The sequence below is a fragment of the Myiozetetes cayanensis genome, unplaced genomic scaffold, assembly GCF_022539395.1.
Source record: "Myiozetetes cayanensis isolate MyiCay16 unplaced genomic scaffold, myiCay2020 scf4, whole genome shotgun sequence".
NCBI lineage: Eukaryota > Metazoa > Chordata > Aves > Passeriformes > Tyrannidae > Myiozetetes > Myiozetetes cayanensis.
Window position 1 is genome coordinate 55070586 of NW_026087631.1, and position 21285 is coordinate 55091870.

At 35.6% G+C, this 21285-nt stretch overlaps 1 protein-coding gene across 4 annotated transcripts in view; it reads left to right on the top strand.

The window, feature by feature from the left end:
• JAK2 (Janus kinase 2) overlaps positions 1-21285 on the top strand; it is an 87328-nt gene that overhangs the window by 50176 nt on the left and 15867 nt on the right. For all 4 annotated transcript variants that reach the window (XM_050328496.1, XM_050328497.1, XM_050328495.1 and 1 more), the window contains 15 exons: positions 366-511; positions 1864-2185; positions 4304-4423; positions 6769-6926; positions 7264-7375; positions 9066-9252; positions 10536-10663; positions 11167-11301; positions 12928-13015; positions 14996-15123; positions 15738-15876; positions 17603-17754; positions 18753-18903; positions 19181-19317; positions 20517-20706. In XM_050328496.1, the coding sequence (XP_050184453.1) occupies positions 366-511; positions 1864-2185; positions 4304-4423; positions 6769-6926; positions 7264-7375; positions 9066-9252; positions 10536-10663; positions 11167-11301; positions 12928-13015; positions 14996-15123; positions 15738-15876; positions 17603-17754; positions 18753-18903; positions 19181-19317; positions 20517-20706 (2293 nt within the window). The remainder of the gene's footprint in view (positions 1-365; positions 512-1863; positions 2186-4303; positions 4424-6768; positions 6927-7263; positions 7376-9065; positions 9253-10535; positions 10664-11166; positions 11302-12927; positions 13016-14995; positions 15124-15737; positions 15877-17602; positions 17755-18752; positions 18904-19180; positions 19318-20516; positions 20707-21285) is intronic.

Genomic DNA, 21285 nt, shown 5'->3' on the forward strand with positions numbered 1-21285 from the left:
GAGATGAAGCTCAAATGGCAGTTTTAGGGGAAGCAGTGAGTGTGTGTAGGTTGAACTGACACAATGTAGAATATCCTCCCTATATCAACGTTTTTGAGACTTGAAACAAAAATAGTTTGAAAACAGCATTTGTAAGCATGATGGCAGATGGTATTGCTTATGAACAAGTGCATCTTTTTGTGGATGGAGTTCATTCAGAAGAATGCAGTCTTTAAAAGAAAAAACCAGCAAAAATTCCAAACAAACCAAACCTAAACAATCAAACAAAACAACAACAAAAAAAAGCAACAACTGCAGCCCAGGTCTCTTTTATAGATAAGCAGCAGTGCTACAGTTTTAATTTACTTTCTTGTGTTCTTTCTCAGTGGCGAGCTGATTTTTTGGATGGATGGGTACAGATGCCTGTTACTCACGAAACACAAGAAGAATGCCTTGGAATGGCTGTTCTAGATATGATGAGAGTGGCCAAAGAAAAGGACGAAACTCCACTGGCTATTTACAATTCAGTCAGGTAACTCCATAATTCATAACTCTTTCACACCTATCTGATATCTAAACCCAGTATTTTTACACATTAATATCTGGGAGGAGATGTTTAGCTACTGGCAATTCATGTATTTAAATGGTTACATAAATCTACCTATAGTGTAAACTAGAAATTAATGGAAAACTTGAATCATCATGGCCGTTCATGTTTTGGGGACATAGATTTGGCTCTCCTAATGAAAAGTAAGGCAGCAGCTTCCTATGGGAAAAGTACATAAACAATAATTTGAGGTGAAGTCTCACCCTTCTGGAAGTCATGAGATTCAACACCCTGTTCAGGGCCAGTTCAAAGTTAGATAAAGTTACTCAGGCCCTCATCCAGTAAAGCTCAGAAAATGTCCAAGTATTGGAGATTCCACCTTATCTCTGGGCAGCTTTATCCTGTGCATGACCACGCTCACAGAGGAAGATTTTTTTCTTTGTCTAATGAGTTTCCTTTGTGATACTGATAATCCTCTGTTGCCTCTTATCCTTTCACTGTGCATATCTAGAAGTTTAATTCAGTCTTTTCCATAACTCTCTGTTAATTAAAGACAATTAGTAGAGCACCCTACTTGAGCCTTCTTTTTCCCAGGCTTAGTAACTCAAGCTCCCATACACCTCTTCTCTCATGTCATGTGCTCCAGGCTCTTAACTGTTTTGTGCAGATCTCTGCTGAACTTTCTTGAGTTTATCAAATTCACTTTTGTGTATCTACCTAATCAGTTTCTACTCTAGCTGAGTTAATTCTGTCCCTTCTTGGTACTTAATGCTTGATATTTGTGTTTTAATGAAACCTAGCAGGAAGAGATAAAAACAGAATGAGACAATGGAGTGGCCAGCTTGTTGCAGGTGATAACTGCAATTCTTTTGCCTCTTGATGTAGACTATGGACTATGATATAGGAATTTCAGTGAGAACCAACCACAGTGTTGTACTCTGCCAAGAAATTTGTCCTTTATCCATATAGTTGCATCTACCTGTGCAGTATCCTCTTTCCAACTTCTACACCAAACCAAGCAACAGTGTAACTTCAGCTGCCTTACCTCAAAACTTGAATAACAAAAGTACAGACATCTTTGAAATGATGGAAAATGCATTATGTAATATATGTTGCAACTGGAAACGGGAAAAATGGAAGGAAACACAGGACTGTATTTGAAAGAGCATACTATAGATTGAAGGATCCTTGTTATCCTACAGTTTAAAAAATAAGGGTACATTTAGAGGAAAAGATGTCATGTTGAAGTCACGTTGACTTGTTTGGTACAGAACTAATGTTTTTTTCTGTATTTAATAGATAAAATTAACAGTTCTTTTCTGATTATTTATTCACAGCTACAAAACATTTTTACCTAAATGTGTGCGAGCAAAAATCCAAGACTACCACATTTTGACACGAAAAAGAATAAGGTACAGGTTCCGCAAATTTATACAACAGTTTGGCCAATGTAAAGCTACTGCCAGAAACTTGAAACTTAAGTATCTTATAAATCTGGAAACCCTTCAGTCTGCCTTCTATTCAGAGGTTTTTGAAGTAAAAGAACCTGGTGGAGGTCCTTCGGGAGAGGAAAGTTTTGCAACCATTGTCATAACTGGAAATGGTGGAATTCAGTGTTCAAGAGGAAAACTTAAAGACTGTGAGACACTTGCGGAGGAGGTAATTTTTAAAAATTATTTTGATAACTGTGCAGTTTGTCATGTAACACAGTAATTAGCTTATGTTAGAAGTTCTTATGTTAGAAGCTTATGTTAGAAGTAAATTTGGTACTTCACAGTAACGATACAATTTCCATATGGCTGAGGATCATGGAAATATATAAACAGTACAGGATTTTAAAATTAGTTTTTTATTGAAATATTAGAAGAAAGTCATGTAATGCTTCAGTGCTTGACATACGAGAAATTGTGCTGTACCTTCATTACTGTAGGAAATGTGGACAAGTAATGACCCTGCCTGAGGTATAAGTAGAATGCACAAATTCCTCAAATTCTGTTTGAAAGCAGGGATTTAAGGACTCCAAACACCAGATAAATTTCCCTGTACCTCTTTCCTGCTACAGATAGACTCCTACCAGTGTCTGAGTTAGCAAATTTGAAGTGACATTTGTGTGACTGCAGAATCCATCTAGTCTTTGTTCAGGAATTAAATGCTAAATGTTTCCTGTAAGTGCTAGTAATCATGTACTGCTGCATTTTTATTTAACAGTATTATTTCTTTTGTGTGTGATTTCCCACCGTGACTGTTCATTATTTTGAGTTTACCAAAACCTGGTAAAAACTCACAGCATTGTATAGCATAGTATACATTGAGAGTGCAGGAATTTTCCAAAGGTAAAAGTAAAAGAACATGTGAGTTTTCCAAAATAACTGCATCTGTTTGTTACTTTTGATCCATGATATATAGCAGTCAAATCCAAACTACAAAAGGTTGTATTTTACCATGTGGTGTAATAATTTGTAAAGATGATATATGCTGGAGGGTTTTTTCAATAATTAACAAAAATAAATCTAATTATATACCCAGCTTTTTTAAAGTGTGGTGTTCTTAGAAAACTGTAGATGGACATTTGGCACTTGTTTATGTATCATTCCTCTTCCTTTCTTAATTTTCCTCCAGTTGTTCTGGCAGGAACAATCATAAATGTCAGATTTTTGTAATTTCTGGTTTTAGGTGTACACAATTTATGCATAGTATGCTGTTTAGGCCTGGCAACCAAACCTTTAGTAACAATAGTGTTTAACATCTTTCCTCTAGAGATTGCCAAATTAGCTTTTCATAATTAAAAATATTATCATTCCATTATTGAGAGAGACTGCATTATTTTCACTGCTACAGAAACTGCTTATGAAGTTGGTTATGAAAACCCAGTGAACCAGTATGGCTGTGTGTAAATGTGATCATAACTCTTGTTTCAGCAAACTTTACTGATGAACATTTATTAATGTTCATCATTGAAAGAGAATTTTTATTTATATGTATAGAATGACATATGTGGTGTAAATTGGGAAGAAATTTCTTCTGCAAGTTCAGATTTTCAACAACTAGATGAACAAATTAAGCATCAGAAACTTCAATGCATTTGAGATTATTTATGTGTCTAATTGGGATAGTCTGATATGCATAAAATCTCTTTGCTTAGGAAGAATAATTTTGGATACATAAATCTAGCTTTATTTAAAGCTGTTACTTTGCACCTGAAGTTCTACTGAAAATAAAACAAAGTATGATTTTTGTGATATTCTGAAAGTCTGACGATTGTGGTACAGAATGTCATAGTATCAAAAAGTACCTGTACTTGCTGTCAAAAAAAAAGTGTCTTAGATTTTTGTTTAGTTAGGATTGGTTCTTCAAGTTACCTAGTCAGTGATGACCATGGCTATAGGACAACCTTCTCTTTATTCACACTAAATCCATCTCTTTGCTAGCAGATTTTGTAGCTCTCAAAACAGTAATCAAAATGTTCCATCGTTAATCCTTGCAAAACACCACAAAGGAAAGAAATGTCTACAATTGTAAAAAGCCAAACCTATATATGGATATTTCTGTTCAAGGTTCCTGGATCTCTGTGCATTCTCTAACTTAGGTTCCTGGTGATGACCCCATAAACACGAAACTCCTTTATTTATTTGTAATTGCATGTTCAAGGTTTTATGATCCTCTTTGTTGCCAGCTTACAAGTTCAGAATTGTAGGAATTCCAATGCTGCAAATAGATGAGGTTTTTTAATTGCCATTTATGTTATTACTGACATTATATAACCAATTTTTGTTGCAGGATTTACAAACGTACTGTGATTTTCCTGATATCATTGATGTCAGCATTAAACAAGCAAGCCAAGAAGGCTCCAGTGAGAGAAGAATTGTCACCATTCACAAACAAGACAGCAAGAATCTGGTCTGTTTACTTTGATTGCTGTTCTTTCAAATAGATGTTGCTTTGAGTGGACCTGTGTGATTGTTGTATATTTAGTATTTTATAGCCAAATACTATGTTAATTAAGCATGAGGTAGAACTAAATGCATTTCAGCAGCGTAAGTTGTGTATTGGAGCAGTAAAGGTCTTCTGCACTCAGAGCTCCATGCATGGAAAGGGCCATTTATATCCGAGGAAAATTGCTGATATACAGATTGATTCTTTTTTTATTAGAGTCTTAAACCTGTGCTGTTGTTTTAATTCTCAAGTGTACTGTTTCCATGGCATCATGCTAAGCTCTCTGCTAGAGACCAACACATTGAAAAAGGCTTCAAATTTCTCTGAAGGAATGATGATACACAAGTATTGGGACACAACTAAGATCATTGCTTTTACTGTTTAAGATTCTTCAAAGATCTTAAGAAAGTATTTTACACATGGTTGTAAAAGGGTTTTTGTCTGAATTCCAACATTGCACTTGAGTCAGGCTTTCCAGCATGTATAACTGTCACAGAGTTGTGTGGTCGACTGACTCTGGCTGGATGCCAGGTGCCCACCAGCTCTAAAAGCTGCTCTAATCACTCCTCAACTGTATAGGGAAGAGAAAATACAAAGAAAAGCGTATGGGTTGAGATGAGTACAGGGAGAGATCACTCGCTGATTACTGTCATGGGCAAAAAGGACTTGACTCAGGGAAATTAATTAAATTCATTTCCCATCAGTTCAGCTAGGGTAATGAGAATTAAACCCAAATCTTATAAACACCTTCCCATCTCCCTTCATCCCAGGCTTAACTTTATTCTGGATTCTCTACCTTCTCCCCATCAGTGGCACAGGAAGTTGGGAATGTGAGTTCATCACGGGTTGTCTTTACGGCTCCTTCTTCCTCACACGCTTTCCCTGCTCCAGCACGGGATCCCTTCCATGGAGGGATAGTACTCCATGAACTTCTCCAATATGAATCCTTCCCACAGGCTGCAGTTCTTCATGAGCTGCTTCAGCGTGGATCCCTTCCACGGGGTGCAATCCTCCAGGAACAGACGGCTCCAGCTCCATAGTGGCTCCATAGCGCCAACAAACAAGTTTCAGTGCAGGTATCCATGGGGTCACTGTCTCCTTGAGGCACATCCACCTGCTCCAGCATGGTGTTCTGCATGAGGTGCAGGTGGATATCTACTCCACAGTAGACCTCCATGGGCTGCAGAGGCACAGCCTGTTTCACCATTGTCTTCACCAGAGGCTGCATTTGTTTCCAGGTCCTCTCAATAAGGAGTTTCAATACTCCAAATTCTTGGCATGCACTCAAAAGTACCAGCTTTTTTTATTACTGTCTAACAAGGAACTTGCCAAAGAATTGTGTGCAGTGCTAAATGGGTCCCCATTGTCGCAGGGAAACTTGTACAGCACATACTAAAGCCTGCTCCGTTGGGCTGCACTATTTACTAAATGAAATCTAGGGTGACTCAGAAAATAGCAGATGCTTCTCTATATTTCCTTATTTGCAGTAATAAATATGTTGTTACAGATGGATTCAATTTTGCCCTGCTCTTACCTGTTCAATATACTGTGAATAGACCTTTTTCACACCCATTTTTCTTTGAGTGCATTATTTTTCTCCCTGCTTCTGTCCAGTGCACCTGTCTTTCTCGTAGTCAAAGGTGAGCTTCTATCTATGATCCAGCTTAGGATGTCAGGCTTTGCTGACGACTAGTTAGGTTTTCAGGCAGGTACTTTTCTGGAGATTTTTCTTTGGTACTTGAAGGCAGTCATATAAATCTTTGATAAGTGGAAGGCTTTCCTTTAGGAAGAAGAGTAATGCTGTGTTGGCAGTACAAGTACGCGTCTGCCATGCTGAGTTGTATCTACTCAGTTTTTCCCTTTCAAATGTTGTCTCATGTCAGCATTCCTCTGCTGTTTCATATATTTAGAGCAAGGTATTTGGGTTTTTTTAATGGCAGATTTCATAGAATGATGGATGGTTTGAGTTGGAAGGGACTTTAAAGATCATCTAATTCCAACTCTCCCGCTATGGGCAAGGACACTTTTGAGCAGACCAGGTTGCTCAAAGCCCCTTCCAGGGATATGGCATCCACATCTTCTCTGTTTTGTTTGGTTTGTTTTTGATTTTGAACATTGAAGATTACTATTGAGTTTTGAGTGACAACAAGAAGGTAGAACATACAAACAGCAGTTTCATGTCTTTAATGTATGCATATATGTGTATCTTTTATACTGCTAGCATATCCAGGAATTTTCCGTTGCCTACTAAAAATTTAAATTCTCTCTCTCTCCTCCCCTTCCACCATTGTTCTCCGGCAATTTGACAGGAGGCTGAATTTCAGTCATTAAGAGAAGCTCTCTCCTTTGTATCATTAATTGATGGATATTACAGATTAACTGCAGATGCCCATCATTATCTCTGTAAAGAAGTAGCACCACCATCAGTCCTGGAAAATATCCAAAGCAACTGCCATGGACCAATTTTGTAAGTAATGTTTTTAGCAATTTAACAAGATGATATTTGAAAGATGAGCTTTAGTTGACTGTGAACTGTGGTGTACATCTTAAAATGTGCATTTATTGCATTTATGTGGCATAAAATGCTTTTCCTCTTATTTTTCACTTTGTAAAATACATAAGCAACCACTCTAAATATTGACAAAAAAAAGGGCAAAAAGATTTACTTAAAGGAAGCTGTAAAAGCTGTAAAAGCTCTAAAAGCTGTTGTTACATTAGTATCTGTTAATATTACTCATTAGCCAATCCCTGATATTCCTGTATTTTGAAATTATGCAATATTAAACATTTTTTTCTTACTATAGCATGGACTTTGCTATCAGTAAACTGAAGAAAGCGGGTAATCAGACTGGTTTCTACGTCCTTCGCTGCAGTCCTAAAGATTTTAAAAAATACTTCCTTACCTTTGCTGTAGAGGTTTGTATTCTATCTTAAATAGTGCATCTTTAATCTTTATTGTGGTATAATGATAAACATGGGATGTTCAGTAAATGATTCTGAATTTTCCCTCCAGAATGTTTTTGTGATGTGTGTATTCTTAGCTACTTCTATCAGACTGGCCAACTTTTCAGGGTCTTGTGAGCAACATCAAAGTGCTTGTTTGGTAAAGAATTGCTAATGGCACATACCATATGCCTAGGAGACCAAGACAGGAAGAGGGAAGACAGCTTGGGGATAGGATGGTGACGTGGGTCTTGGGACCATAATAAATATTTGGGAGGTGGAGCAGTTTGATGGGTTTATTTTATTTTTTTAAAGTTTGGGATTTTTTAGTTGGGTCTTTTTTTCCCTAGGATTTTTGCATATCTTCTCCCCCCTTCTAATGAGGATTTAGTTAGACAGAGCTGGTGATCCAAGAGTGCCTCTCCTTCACAAGTTCTTCTGGGTTCGGGTCCTGTCCCCATCCACAGTGCTGGGCCAGCCATATTGTTTGGCAACTGTTATGTCAACACAGGTCTTCTGAGGATGCCTGGTGTTAGTTAGAGAGGGAGCCACCCTGGAAATGCATGCAGTTCTCACACAGGTGAAGAACCAGATGTACCCCTCCTATGTGACATTGCAGTTAGTGATAAGACAATACCTTAAATTGCTGTTACATAATGGCATCATCTTGTTCCGAGGGTGGACTTCGCTTTAATTACATTAACAGAGCTACCTTTGGGGTTTTAAGTAGGCAAGGTAGGACATGGGGTTTCCTGCTGGTGTGCAGCAAGCTAGCACGTTTGCTAATACTGAAAGAATATGTACATCTCTGAAAATGAGAAAGTAATATTGTTGTGTGAATGAAGAAGTAAACATGAGTTTCACAGAAATGTTATGTCCAGTCAATGAAGTGTTTGATGAGGAGTTTTGTAGACCAAGAGATCAGTTCCTGAGCAAGGTTAGAGAGGCAAAGTGTGAGAGTCAAGCTTGTGAGTGAAGCCTACCATTGCCATTAAGTGACCTGGACCCAATTTTTTTTCCCTTGTTCTAAGTCTTGTGCAAGTCATTGGAAGGCTTTTGAGATTCAGAACTTGTTGGAATATTTGCTGCAGTACTGAGATGAGAAAAACCAGGAATGCACTACTAAGAGCTCATCTTGTTTAAAAATGTTTAATGGTATCTTTTCAAGACTCATTGTAAAAATAATTCAGTGCATATTGAAAAATTTGTGCTAGGAACTAATTTCTTAGAACTGTCCTGTAGATGACAGAAAAACAGAACTATAGCTGAGATCTCCAAATGTCTGCCAAAACAATATGGAGCAGAACCATTTGGGCTATTGCTTCCGACAAAATTTTGTTTTGATATTACCCCATGTCAGAGTAAATAAGCTTTCATTATTAGCTCTGAAGGATTTTTCCTAGGATCCATTATCTATTTTCTCAGCTCCGTCTTTGCAGCTTTCATTAACATTTGTTTTTCTCTATCATCAACATGCTAGTTCCAGTGATGGGAGTAGAGTCATGTTTTCTCAGAATTGATATTACATAGTGAGAACAAAATAACAAATTATGGTCATATTTTGCTGGAGCATTCTTTCTTTAATTAGTAGAGTGATATACATTTAAATAGGCTTTCAAATATTATATATTAATTTTATTTTTAATGGAAAAAATCTCTGCAGCGTGACAATACCACAGATTATAAGCATTGCTTAATTACGAAGAATGAGAATGGAGAATATAATCTTAGTGGAACGAAGAGAAGTTTTAGTAATCTTAAGGATCTCTTGACCTGTTACCAGACAGAAACTGTCCGTTCAGACAGCATAATTTTCCAGTTCATCAAATGCTGTCCCCCAAAACCCAAAGGTAAGAGAAATATTATTTCTAAGCAGAAGGCTATCCAACTTCTTGATTAAAGATTTAAAAACAAGTTAACACAAATGGCTCTCAGGTAGATGCCTGTGTTTGTGTGGGGTTTTTTGAATTTCACTGAGCTATTTGTTCGTCTTGTTAGTCACAGTGTTCAGTCCCAGTGCCTGCCAGACTTTATTTTGGTATAGGATGGTCTTCTAGAAGTAACCATGGTAGCCAATTTCATGATTAGAAGTAAAAACAGTTTCTTAATTGAAGTGGATTGTGTGCAGCAACATTTCTTCTTCAGTTAAGTGTTTTTGTGTCTTGAGAAGGAAAGAGCTACTTAAATGTATCATTTACCACTGAGGATGCTTTCATAAGCAATGGAACCAACAATGTCAGTGAATTTCTGTCATTGTTGACATCTTAACTGAGTTATACTGAAGCTGTGCTGTGATTTCAGCTTATTTTTAACACTGAGAAATACACAAGGACTAGAGCTCCTGCCTGAGGACTAGATTTTTCTTGAATTTATGTTAAATTTTCTAGCCTACCTTTAATATTTGTAATATCTTTCTCTTTTATAAATTCTGTTAACATCTGCTCTTCTAAGTAGTACTGCTTAACAGTTAATATTGGTTAGTTTTAGACTCTGTCAAAGTCTGTATTTAAAGAAAAACTTGCGACAAAAGACTTATTTGATATCACTTTTTCCTCTCTCAAACTTGATTGAAAATACCTAATGGATTCAAAACCTTTGAAAAGATTTAACAAGTAAATATGTATGCACATTATAGAGAGTAATTTTGTAGACTTATTCAATATGAAATAAAAAATGTATATGCATCAGAATTATAAGTTACTGAATAAATATAATCATGTGTGACCATATACCCACAAAGATGTATCTGTCAGCTTTAGTTTTAGTATCAGACCTGCTCTACTTTGTAATATAAAAGAAGGTGACTTACATACCCTCTTCCATCCCTGGTTTTTATTACAAATACAGGAGTTAAGATGTGAAAGAAGATAGGAGGTATTTTCAGAATGTTTGTCAAAAGTAGGAATACTTAAAAAGAATAAAGTGAGTGAACGTAGATGCTTTTGCTGATGAGAAAATATCAGACTTTGAATTAAATTAAATACTGCATGGCTTTTTGAATGAACTGATCACAATGTCATATCTTATTTGAGTTGAATTAGCTACACCTCATTAATCCTTCTCAAATTATATTGGTTTAGTTTTATACTTTACAAATTTACTGTGGTTTTCTTTTCCCTCTTTCTTCTCCCAGATAAATCAAATCTTCTAGTCTTCAGAAGCAATAGTGTTTCTGATGTACCTTCGTCACCTACACTACAGAGACACAACAATGTCAATCAGATGGTCTTTCACAAAATCCGTAATGAGGATTTGATATTTGTGAGTCTGTTAGTTGCTTTTTCCACTGCAGATATTGGGTTTAATACACACCAAGTTTTAAAAACCTCTGTATTTGTTTAAAAGAGTCTTGTCTGAGCCAGGAGATTTTGCTATAATCTTTCCTTAGAGTTGTGGAAACAAAATATTTATTTTTATTTTCCATTAATGTAAATAATTACTTTTGCAAAATTAAGAAGCCTCCTTTTTACTGCAATAGCCGTTGTTTGCTTCTAGAGCTATCTAAATGTTTAACATCAATTCCCTCCTCTCAGGTTCTTGTAGCAAGTTATTTTCTGAGATTCTTGAGGAATCAATAAAAAATAATCAAAGATTTAAGATGTTTCTAATATAGTTGCTTCCTTTCCCCATGAGTTTGACTCTACAGCCAGCACACCTCTAAATATTTACATATATGTTAATTAGGGATTTTTTTTAAGAGATCTTTAGCAAAACAGACGGATGTTTCTGGGTTTTTTCCTATCTGTATCCTTCCTTTCTTACAGGAGGAGAGTCTTGGACAGGGCACATTTACTAAGATTTTCAAAGGTGTAAGGAAAGAAGTGGGAGACTATGGCCAACTCCATCAAACTGAAGTTCTTTTAAAGGTGCTGGATAAAGTGCATAGAAACTACTCTGAGGTTGGTGTGATTGTTTGTCCAGTGCTATTACTGCTATAACATTTGTCCAAAGCATTACTTTTCTTAAAATAAATGAGTATTTGTTATATAGTAGAGTGCTGTATTGTTTAATAAGCTCATTCTTGGACTTGTGACAAAGTGAGAGTATGGATTTGAGACTGGCTTTGGGAAATGCACTATGTATTTTATTTCCCCTCTCCGCACCACCCATCAGAGAATTCAGAGATACCCACTGAGAAGTGAAGAACAGATTATTTATAAGTACCACAGAAGAGGTTGTATGGCCCCAGAATTGTCTTAACCAGTAAATTGCATACAGATGAGGGACCAGCATTTATGGTAAATCACTTTCTTTGGATAGACTGTTTTCAGTGTTTTGGAGTCAAACTGATTCTCCAGTGAAATCAAGATTTTGGATCAAGTAATAAAAAATCAGAAGCATTTATATATGAGAAACACTTACCATGTATAGATTCACCCATACTCACTGAGGCTTTCCACTTTTTGAGTGAAGCTGTTAGCAAACCTGAAATGCCTTTGTGCAAAAACTAATACACAGTAATGTAACTGAGCCCAAGAGTTATTTTACAGACTTTCACAAGATGTAGTAGTGTTTATCATATTAATGTAACTTCATATGACTGTTTATTGTTTATTTAAATATTTAATTGATTCAAATTCCTAATTAATCGAACTGTATTTACAGCAAGCCAGGAGAGCCAGTATACTGTTTACTGAACTTTTTCATTACTTCAGACAAATCTGTATGAAAATGTGAGCAAAGAATGAAACATTTCAGATGGCTAATATTGATAAGCAGTGTAGGCATACATTTTGGACAATTGAAAACAATAAAGAAACCATAATCTTATTACAATTTTAATAAGATGGGTAATATATTTACATTTTAAACTTGAGTGGAATCAGTTACTAAAAGCTCAGAGAGTATAGAAATAAAACTATTTCTGAAGGAAAAATGTGCTCATTTTGACCTTGCTTTGTTGGGTGAATGATCAGTACACAAGCAAGTGTAGTTGGAGATACCACTGAAGAGAATAAAAAATTATTAAAGAAATAAAAGCATTTGAAACTTTCCTGACAAAGTTAGATAAGGTCTTGCTGTAATGGATGAATTATATAATGCTTGTTGTGTTTTAAGTTAATAGTGTGCTAAAAAGAAATAAATTGGAAACTGAATAGTGCATTATGACAGAATAAATTAGAGACTGATTGCAAACTTTACAAAGTTAACTGACACTGAAGAAAAGATTCTTTTTAAAATGTTGAGATACATCTGTCTGCAGAAAAAAAGAGATTGCTAACCCATCTGGAATGTGGATTATTAGTTACTTAGAAAAAAAATTAGAAAAAATCCCCCCAGGACTGAGAAAACTCAAAACAAAAAAAACAAACAAACAAACAAAAAAAAACCAAAAAAAAACCAAACACCTTCCAGAAAACATAACAAAAAATATAAGTTACGTAGGGTCTTTGCAATGAGATAGAAGTCAAAATGTTGTAAAAATGTTTTAAAAAATGCATATGGTTTTAATAAATTTATTAGCATTTTGGGTGCTTTGTTTTCGCTATTGTTTGTTTTTTCTCACTCTCTCACCTACCAAAAAGTCCTTCTTTGAGGCAGCAAGTATGATGAGCCAGCTTTCTTACAAACATCTGGTGTTAAATTATGGAGTCTGTGTATGTGGAGAAGAGAGTAAGTAGAAATTAATTATCTTTTTGTAGTGATTTTATATATCTCCCATTAGAGTTTGAATAAAAAACAGGGAAAAAACCAAAATGAAACAATTTAAGACACCAGCTGGGCAGCCAATACATGTGTATGTTGCAATAGTATTTGTCTTGGTGTCTGAGAACTAGTTAATATGGTGATAACAAAGAAAAGGGAAACACTGCCTTAAGCAGTCAATGTGAATGGTAACCTCTGTAAATGACTCAGTCACGTCTGTTCCGTCTGAGGATCTTACGTATGAAAAGTTTTGCTGAACCTCTGAAATGAGTTTTTGAAATTCCAGACAAATTGCACCCCCTATATTGTATCAAGTGTGGTTAGCAAAAAAAGGGAAGTGCTTGGCTACACAAAAAAAATCTTTGTTTGCTGTGATCAGAAACTGCCACCCTTTTCCACACATGTGCTGACTTAGTGAGCACGTATATACCTTTGGGAAGTTTGGTTTAGAGGTCCCATTCTGAAAACATGAGGTCCTGTTACTTCAACAAAAACTCTACAAAAATATTAACAGCAGTAAAATCTTTTCTTTGTCTGCAGAAGTTGAATGTTTAGCATACTGCCTTATGACTATGTATTAATAAGGAGTTTGTATGCTATCTCCAAATATGCACTACTGGGTCTCACTTTGGTAATATTTCCTTTCATGCAGTCTTTGGACAGAAATGTCAGTTTGTCCTAAACCCTTTTTTTTCTGTGACTAGAAATTTGTACAGAAGAAAATATTGTATAATAATTGTATAATCATATTATGTAGACGGTTGCCTTCATTAGGGAGAAAGAATTTCCAAAAGAGAGGGTGGATTCTGTATCAGGAGTTACCTCTCTTAGGAGGCTAGAAAAGGTACAGCACTATGTTTGGCAAAGAACTTGTGCAAGCTTTACAAAAACAACCCAAGGGTGGTTTTTTTCTATTTCGGTAGTCCCTGTACACCACACAGGGACTATATTTAAAATTTCAGGTAGATCAAGTTTATAATTGACAAAAATAATTATTACTATATATATATAGTTACTTATTTCACCTTTAGATAACGGTTGTCTTCTATAGATTGTTCTGTTTCTGAAGGCAACAGACTTATTACAATTTGATAAGAGCTAGTTACTAAGAAATAGGAAGAAGCAGCTGTTACTTGATTCTGTGGTTTATATGATGAACAGATTTGATGAAAATTGTTTCACTTAAATGCAAAAAAAAAAGAATACATTTACTATCTGTAAAATAATTTGTTAAAAAATCAGTTTATCTATTACAACCAAATATAATATCAGTAATTTCCAGTGTGTTTAAAGCCTAAATAAGAAAATAAATAAGAAATGCTCACTATTGCAATGTGAGTATCTTGCCACTGAGGGCAAGATTTCAGTCCTGTAATTTGAAATTGTTGGGTTGAAAGTGATGAAGACAACAGTACTTTATGAAATTGATCTTGTTTCTGGTGTTATTTGCTGTATGACTGCATGGAGACATAAGTCCTATATTTAGTACCAATACTGGTCTATTTTTGAGAAGGGCATCTTTTGTCAGTAAAGCATTGTATCTGTTACTAAGAATATGGATTGTAAGCAACAGAGAAGTGAATTACTTGAATGGTATTTGACTCACTGCTGTATACTACTATGCTTTGTCAGGAGTAACATTATTTATTGTGCCTTTCAAATGAGGGTGGAATGATGCTCATTGTATTTTACCTAATTTGTAAAAGGGTATTAAGTCTAGTAATTTTGCATTTGAGGCAAAATTATGTGAACTTCAACACACTGAAGAAGTATAAAGAACGTAGAATATTTGTGGTAATACTCAGATGTCATATAGCTTCAAAATTATAGTTAGATCACCAGCAAGTTATCAAAAAAGAGTGGTACTAGAGTCAAGAATAGGTCCTGAAATTTCATTAGTTGTTGTTGTTGTTTTTAACTGCAATTTTTTTTACTATTATAAATCAGACATCCTTGTACAAGAATATGTGAAATTTGGATCCTTGGACACATATTTGAAAAAGAACAAAAATATTATCAATATTTTGTGGAAGCTGGAAGTAGCTAAACAGCTGGCATTAGCCATGCATTTTCTGGTAAGTAGTTCAGTTTGTTAATTCAATTGTTTCAGACTAATGCATGTAGAAAGGCTGAGCTATTACCCTGAATCTTGAAACTCTGAAGGGTATTTGAAATAGGATGGACATACACTAGGTATTTAGTGGAATAGGCAAGGGAAGATAAACTATTTCATGATAGTGTTATTACTTACCCACTGGGAGGGGAAAACACTGTACTGTTCTGCTGCAAATACATTCTTCTTGGGCAATAGGTCCCAACCTTACCATCTGTTTAATTCAACATAAAGGCTGTTTATCCGATACAGGATATTTGACTAGGTGAGTCTTTCCTTTAGGAGAGTTTAAATGTTCTTACTTTGATTTTAAATAGATTATACTGATGGATGAATATTCTGAGTTAACATACATCAGGTGGTTTTACACTTGAAACTTTAGGTAGACAATGAAAATTGACTGGAAACCATAACTTTGAGAGGAACTGATGAACTGTTTGAGGTTTGGTAAGACTTAATCTATGATCATTATTTTATTTGCTGATGTTTCCTTCATGCTGTACAGTATTGGTTTTTAAATACCTCTTCAACCATAAGACTTTTGTCAGTATGTAAAAGATGCATTTCTGTTTATAGGAGGATAAAGGCCTTGTTCATGGGAATGTCTGTGCAAAAAACATCTTGCTTATCAGAGAGGAAGACAGGAAGTCTGGAAACCTTCCATTTATAAAACTAAGTGATCCTGGTATCAGTATTACAGTTTTGCCAAGAGACAGTAAGTCTTTGTGTCAGCTTTCTTGTTCAGTGCTTCTGATTTTAAAAATAAGTTTGGGGTTAGGTTTTTTTTTTTGACTGGCATCTAAGGTACTTCTGTTATAATAAGTTTCTTTATCTATCTGTCATTTTATAATAACCTCTGCAGTCCTAGCCAAGCAGTTTTGAGTGTATCTTCATCAGAAATAAACTACAGGAAACAAAGGCATGATTCTCCACTGTGTGAGATTTTTTTTTGTTTGTTTCTTGTTCTCATTTTCTACTTCTTTTCACTGGTGTAACACGTGCGAGAACCCCAAAGGAAACTTCGTCTCCACCAATATGATGTCGGAAGCTTCAAACTTTATTAGAAATTACACTTACTTTTATACAATTCAATAACTACCACATATTTGACTACTTAACCTATTATTGGTCACACATACAAAATACACACTGTTCACACGATTATTATTGGCTAGTTAACATATCTTATTTTCTAAATTCTTCTCCTTCTAAATCTAACTACAACGCTTCTATTCCCATGCCTCCTGGCAGGTTCAGCTTAAACTCCCTTCTGCAGGTGCTGTTTTTCTCATCCCTGTAGATGTCCAGTCTTTGTCATGTTCTCAAAACACTTAGTCCTTGAGACTCCTCAGATTCCCATCAGCTGTTTTACTCCTGCCTTAACCCAAAAGGTTTCTAATTCTCCTACACACTGGTAGTACTATTGGTGTGCTACAATGTAAATGTATCATATAGTCTGTTGCATTTGCACATAACTGCTGAACTTAGTGTCCTGTAATCAATCAAGTATTTTATAGCATGGAGAAACTTTCAGAACTGAAATAAAACACACTTTTGAAAGTACTTACTGGCAATTAAAAATCATCTTCAGTTCATTTCTTGGTAAATACCTGGAGCCAGTTGATGACTTTAAAAATACTGGGTTATGATCCATCACTGAGGCTGTTTCAACACTTTAGAAACAGCATAATTAATTAAAACCAAAGTGTGTGCAAGGTTGTTATCCTAATGGAACTGAAGTAACCTTAGTATTCTTTTGGTGGTCTTTTTAATAATTTTGGAAAAATTAAACCACTTCATACTTAGCAATCTTACACATTCATAAGGAAATAATGCATCTAAGAGCCTATAAGCAATGTGGTGCCTTCATTTTCCAATAAACTTTTAAATTCTCCCTGTTCTAAAGTGAATTCTACATTAATCTTATGTAGTCTCATTTTAAGGAGCTCTAAATTGACATCCATACAATCTCATACAATGTTTTAAGTTGTTACTACAGTCAATATCAATAGTTTAATAATCAGATAGTATGAAATTCCTTTTCATGGTGACTTTTGCTGTGCCATAATGTGCCAACCACTAGCAAAATAACTTTTACTCTTTGACATGTAGGTCCTTTGTGATAGCTACTAAGTCTTGGTAACACTGAGGGAAATACAGATATCAGAAAAAGTGTAATGTGGAAATGGTGTTAAGGCAGTTTTGTACCATTAGACTTATTTTACAATAAAACTCATGATGCTTCACTCTGATTCTCATTTTTGTCCATACTCCATAACTGATTTTTTTAGGTAGGAACAAAAATTTGGAAAAGTATTAAAAGCATATTACAGAATGAAATACCTATGTATACGGAAGTGATTTTTACCAAATCAAAGATATGATGGAATTTTCTGGTTTTATTATTCATCTTAAAATGTTTCCTTGGTGTGATTGCCCAGTTCTTCTTGAGAGAATACCATGGGTTCCTCCTGAATGTATTGAGAATCCCAAACAACTAAGCCTGGCCACAGACAAGTGGAGTTTTGGTACCACTTTGTGGGAAATCTGCAGTGGAGGAGATAAACCCCTGAGTGCACTGGATTCTTCAAGGGTAAGTATTACTGGATCTACAGTCATAACAGTTCTTTGACCGCTTCTAATTTAAAACATCTGCTGTTGTAACTACAACATGTAAAGTGTTGTGGTACATGACCACTATAGGAAAAAGACATTTTTGCTACTAGATTTGAAGTTTGATTTTGTTATTTGTTTTGATTTTATGAGGAAAAAGTACAGTACTGTCAATTTTATCTTGTTCATAATTCTGTTGCTTTGTTGCAGCAGTGCATCACTTTAAACTAAAAGTGTTCCTGAAAATGTTCATGGATCTTAATTGACATTCTTCTAGGAATTGAACATCTTAAATACTGTAGGACTTTGTGTGTTGCAGACAATTCTATTTTAGCTAAACCAGAAATATTAACTTTATCTCAAGTAGGGGCAGGGGATGGAGGAGAAATATATTGCACAAAAATATAATTTCATATGTATTCACTTCTGTAGTTGGAAGAAAAAAGAATACTTTCCTATGCTACAAGAAGATTTGTAGTATTATTTTTATAAATGGACTGTAACCTCACAAAACCTGATCTAATTTCTCAGGTATCGTAATCACTTCTTACAATAAGCTCTGAGGGTTGCCTAGACCATCTAATGGTTTAAGAAGTTGCCCTCCTTTCCTGTTGTCTACGTTCTTTCATAATACCCATGAAGCTCTTTACAACTGTGAGCTCAGCCAGCTTCACAGGTCAATAGAATTCTCTGCTGGACCCATCCAGTTGTGGTTTTATGGAATTACCAATAAACGAGATGCTATTTTTCTCATCTTTCTTTTCTTATCTTCCTTCAGTAACTACCTGGAAATTTCTGAACTGATTGCTCTAAATTATGCCAGCCTTTCTTTTGATGGAAAATGGTCAGATGTACATTCAGTGAGATAATAAGTCTAGGTTGAGAGCTGTAATTTTTGGCTGCTCTGGTGAGAATGTTAAAGCTTCTGTAACTCTTACTGGTTGTGAAACGTAAAATGACTTATCTGTTTAATTCCAGAAACTACAGTTTTATGAAGATAGGCACCAGCTTCCTGCCCCCAACTGGACAGAACTTGCAAACCTTATAAACAACTGTATGGATTATGAGCCAGATTTCAGGCCTTCTTTTAGGGCAATTATACGTGATTTGAACAGTTTGTTCACTCCAGGTGAGTCTGTGATACAGCAGGAACACACTAGACAAAAAGAACCCTGGTTCCAATTGGTTCACTTTAAGGTGATGCCTTCCTTCTTGGTACATTTTTGCAATACATCTGTGTCTTTGACTACAAATTACTATATAGAAATTAAAGTGCTTGTTAATATTCTACAGACGTTAGAGGATGCCAAAGAAAGGTAGAACATGCCATGATTGTAATAAGGTTCTTCCTTTTTTTGTTCATTACTCTATGCCTTTTGTTCCCTTTCTTCTCTTCTGCCTCTCAGATTACGAGCTATTGACAGAAAGTGATATGTTGCCAAATATGAGAATTGGAGCACTTGGATTTTCTGGTGCTTTTGAAGATCGGGACCCAACACAATTTGAAGAAAGACATCTTAAGTTTTTACAGCAACTTGGCAAGGTAGACTGTTAAAATTCTCTAACAGTCTAGGAAAATATCATGTTTTTCAGTTGTCTTTTGATGATCCCATTTACACTATTTACATTGAAATTTCTGTTATAGAAATTATTAATTTCAGCCATATCTGAGCACCATATGCCATTCCTTTTTTGTCTTTTTTCACTTTCAAAATATCCTTATACTGTGAAAGTTAGCTGGCCTCTACAATGAATCCAGTCACATCAAAAGGCCAGAGTATTTTTCTGTAATGAAGAGCTGCCTCTGACATAATCTTTATATATATATATGCGCACACACACACTTGGTATTCAGTTAACAATACTGTGGAGCATTCTTGCGCAGCACTAGTGGGATTGGGTTTTTTGTGCATGCATATTCTGAGAAATGTGAAGATACAGTCTTTGAATTTATTAATTTTTCAAGATATATGTAGGCCACAAACCTTTTGGACTTTGGGAAGTCAGCATTTGGTTACTAGTTTTGAAAGTCATTGCAGTCTGTCTGTGTGAAAGTGTGCCTACACAGATGACCAACTGCAGTTGGCAGACCTTCACCAAGAACCATTTTTCCGGAATGGTTTCTTGAGGGTAAAAGATAGCTGTATATTCCTTTGGCTCCAAATACTAGTGGAAGCAAATCTGAAAGCAAAGTAACAGAACTGCTTCTATTTGCAGATGATTGGTTGTTGACTGTAAGTAGTAGCTTAACATGGGGAGAACAACAGAGCAATAGATGTTGGCTGCATAAGAGAAGACGAAGACAATATAAACAGAGAAAGGGAAGAATGTAGAATTAGGAAAAGAGGGAGAATTAAGAACTGAGAGGAAGGGATTTATGCAAGAGCAGGAAAAGGAGTGTGCCAGCTGACAGTTTGGAAGTGCAAGTAGAAATTTGTGAAGGGGAAGAAAATGGATGGACATCACACGCTCTTCTTGTCCTTATTTCCTGTGCATTCCTTTCCTGTTTGCTTCGTTTTGTAGAATATGTTTCTTTTGGAACTGATACCCATGATTCCTACCCTGATTTCTTTCAGGGAAGTTTTGTGGCATTTCACTTAAATAATGAATCGTGGTCTCCTTAATGCATAATACAGTGAGCACTGCACAAACACTACAAATGCTGTACACTAAGAAACACTAAGAAAGAGAGAATGATGTGGACTTGTTTTTAATTCCCATGTATTTCCATTTACGATCTAGGGAAATTTTGGCAGTGTTGAGATGTGCCGGTATGACCCACTGCAGGATAATACCGGAGAGGTGGTAGCTGTGAAAAAGCTGCAACATAGCACAGAAGAACACCTTAGGGACTTTGAAAGAGAAATTGAAATACTTAAATCTCTGCAGCATGATAACATCGTTAAATACAAAGGAGTATGCTACAGTGCAGGTATGTGCTTTATTGAGTACACTTTCAAGTGTACACCTAAGTATGTCTGCTGAAAAATTCAGAGAGGTAAGTGTTTATGTCAGTCACTGACTTGTCCTAGATTTAGCAGGACTTACAGAGTACAAAACAAAGTAACTAGTGTCTGTTATGTACTGCATCTCAGTACAAAGTGGACATTTTATTCAGTCAGCTTATTGCATAATTTCATTTATTTATAGGAAGTACTCTTTTGACTATTTACAAAGCTTTATGTAAAAGCATAAAGGGCTTCCTAGAAAAGGATATAGAGTTTAAGTGGGAAAAATGCACCATTTTGTAACTATTATCATTTTTTTCGCTCAATGTAATATTCCAGAGTGGATATGACCAAGTTCTTGTACACCCTGTTCAGTAAACTAGTCTATAGAAAAAAGTTTCAAAAACAGATCTGTTTGAGTGAATTGGTGATGCCATTGAAGTTGATGAATGAAAGTGTGGGTTCTGCCTAGGATCTTACTGTAAAAAGAAAAATCTTGGGTTCAAAATCAGGCTAAAGATGGTAAAATTGGTGACAAGTTGATGTCATTTGCCATTGAGAAC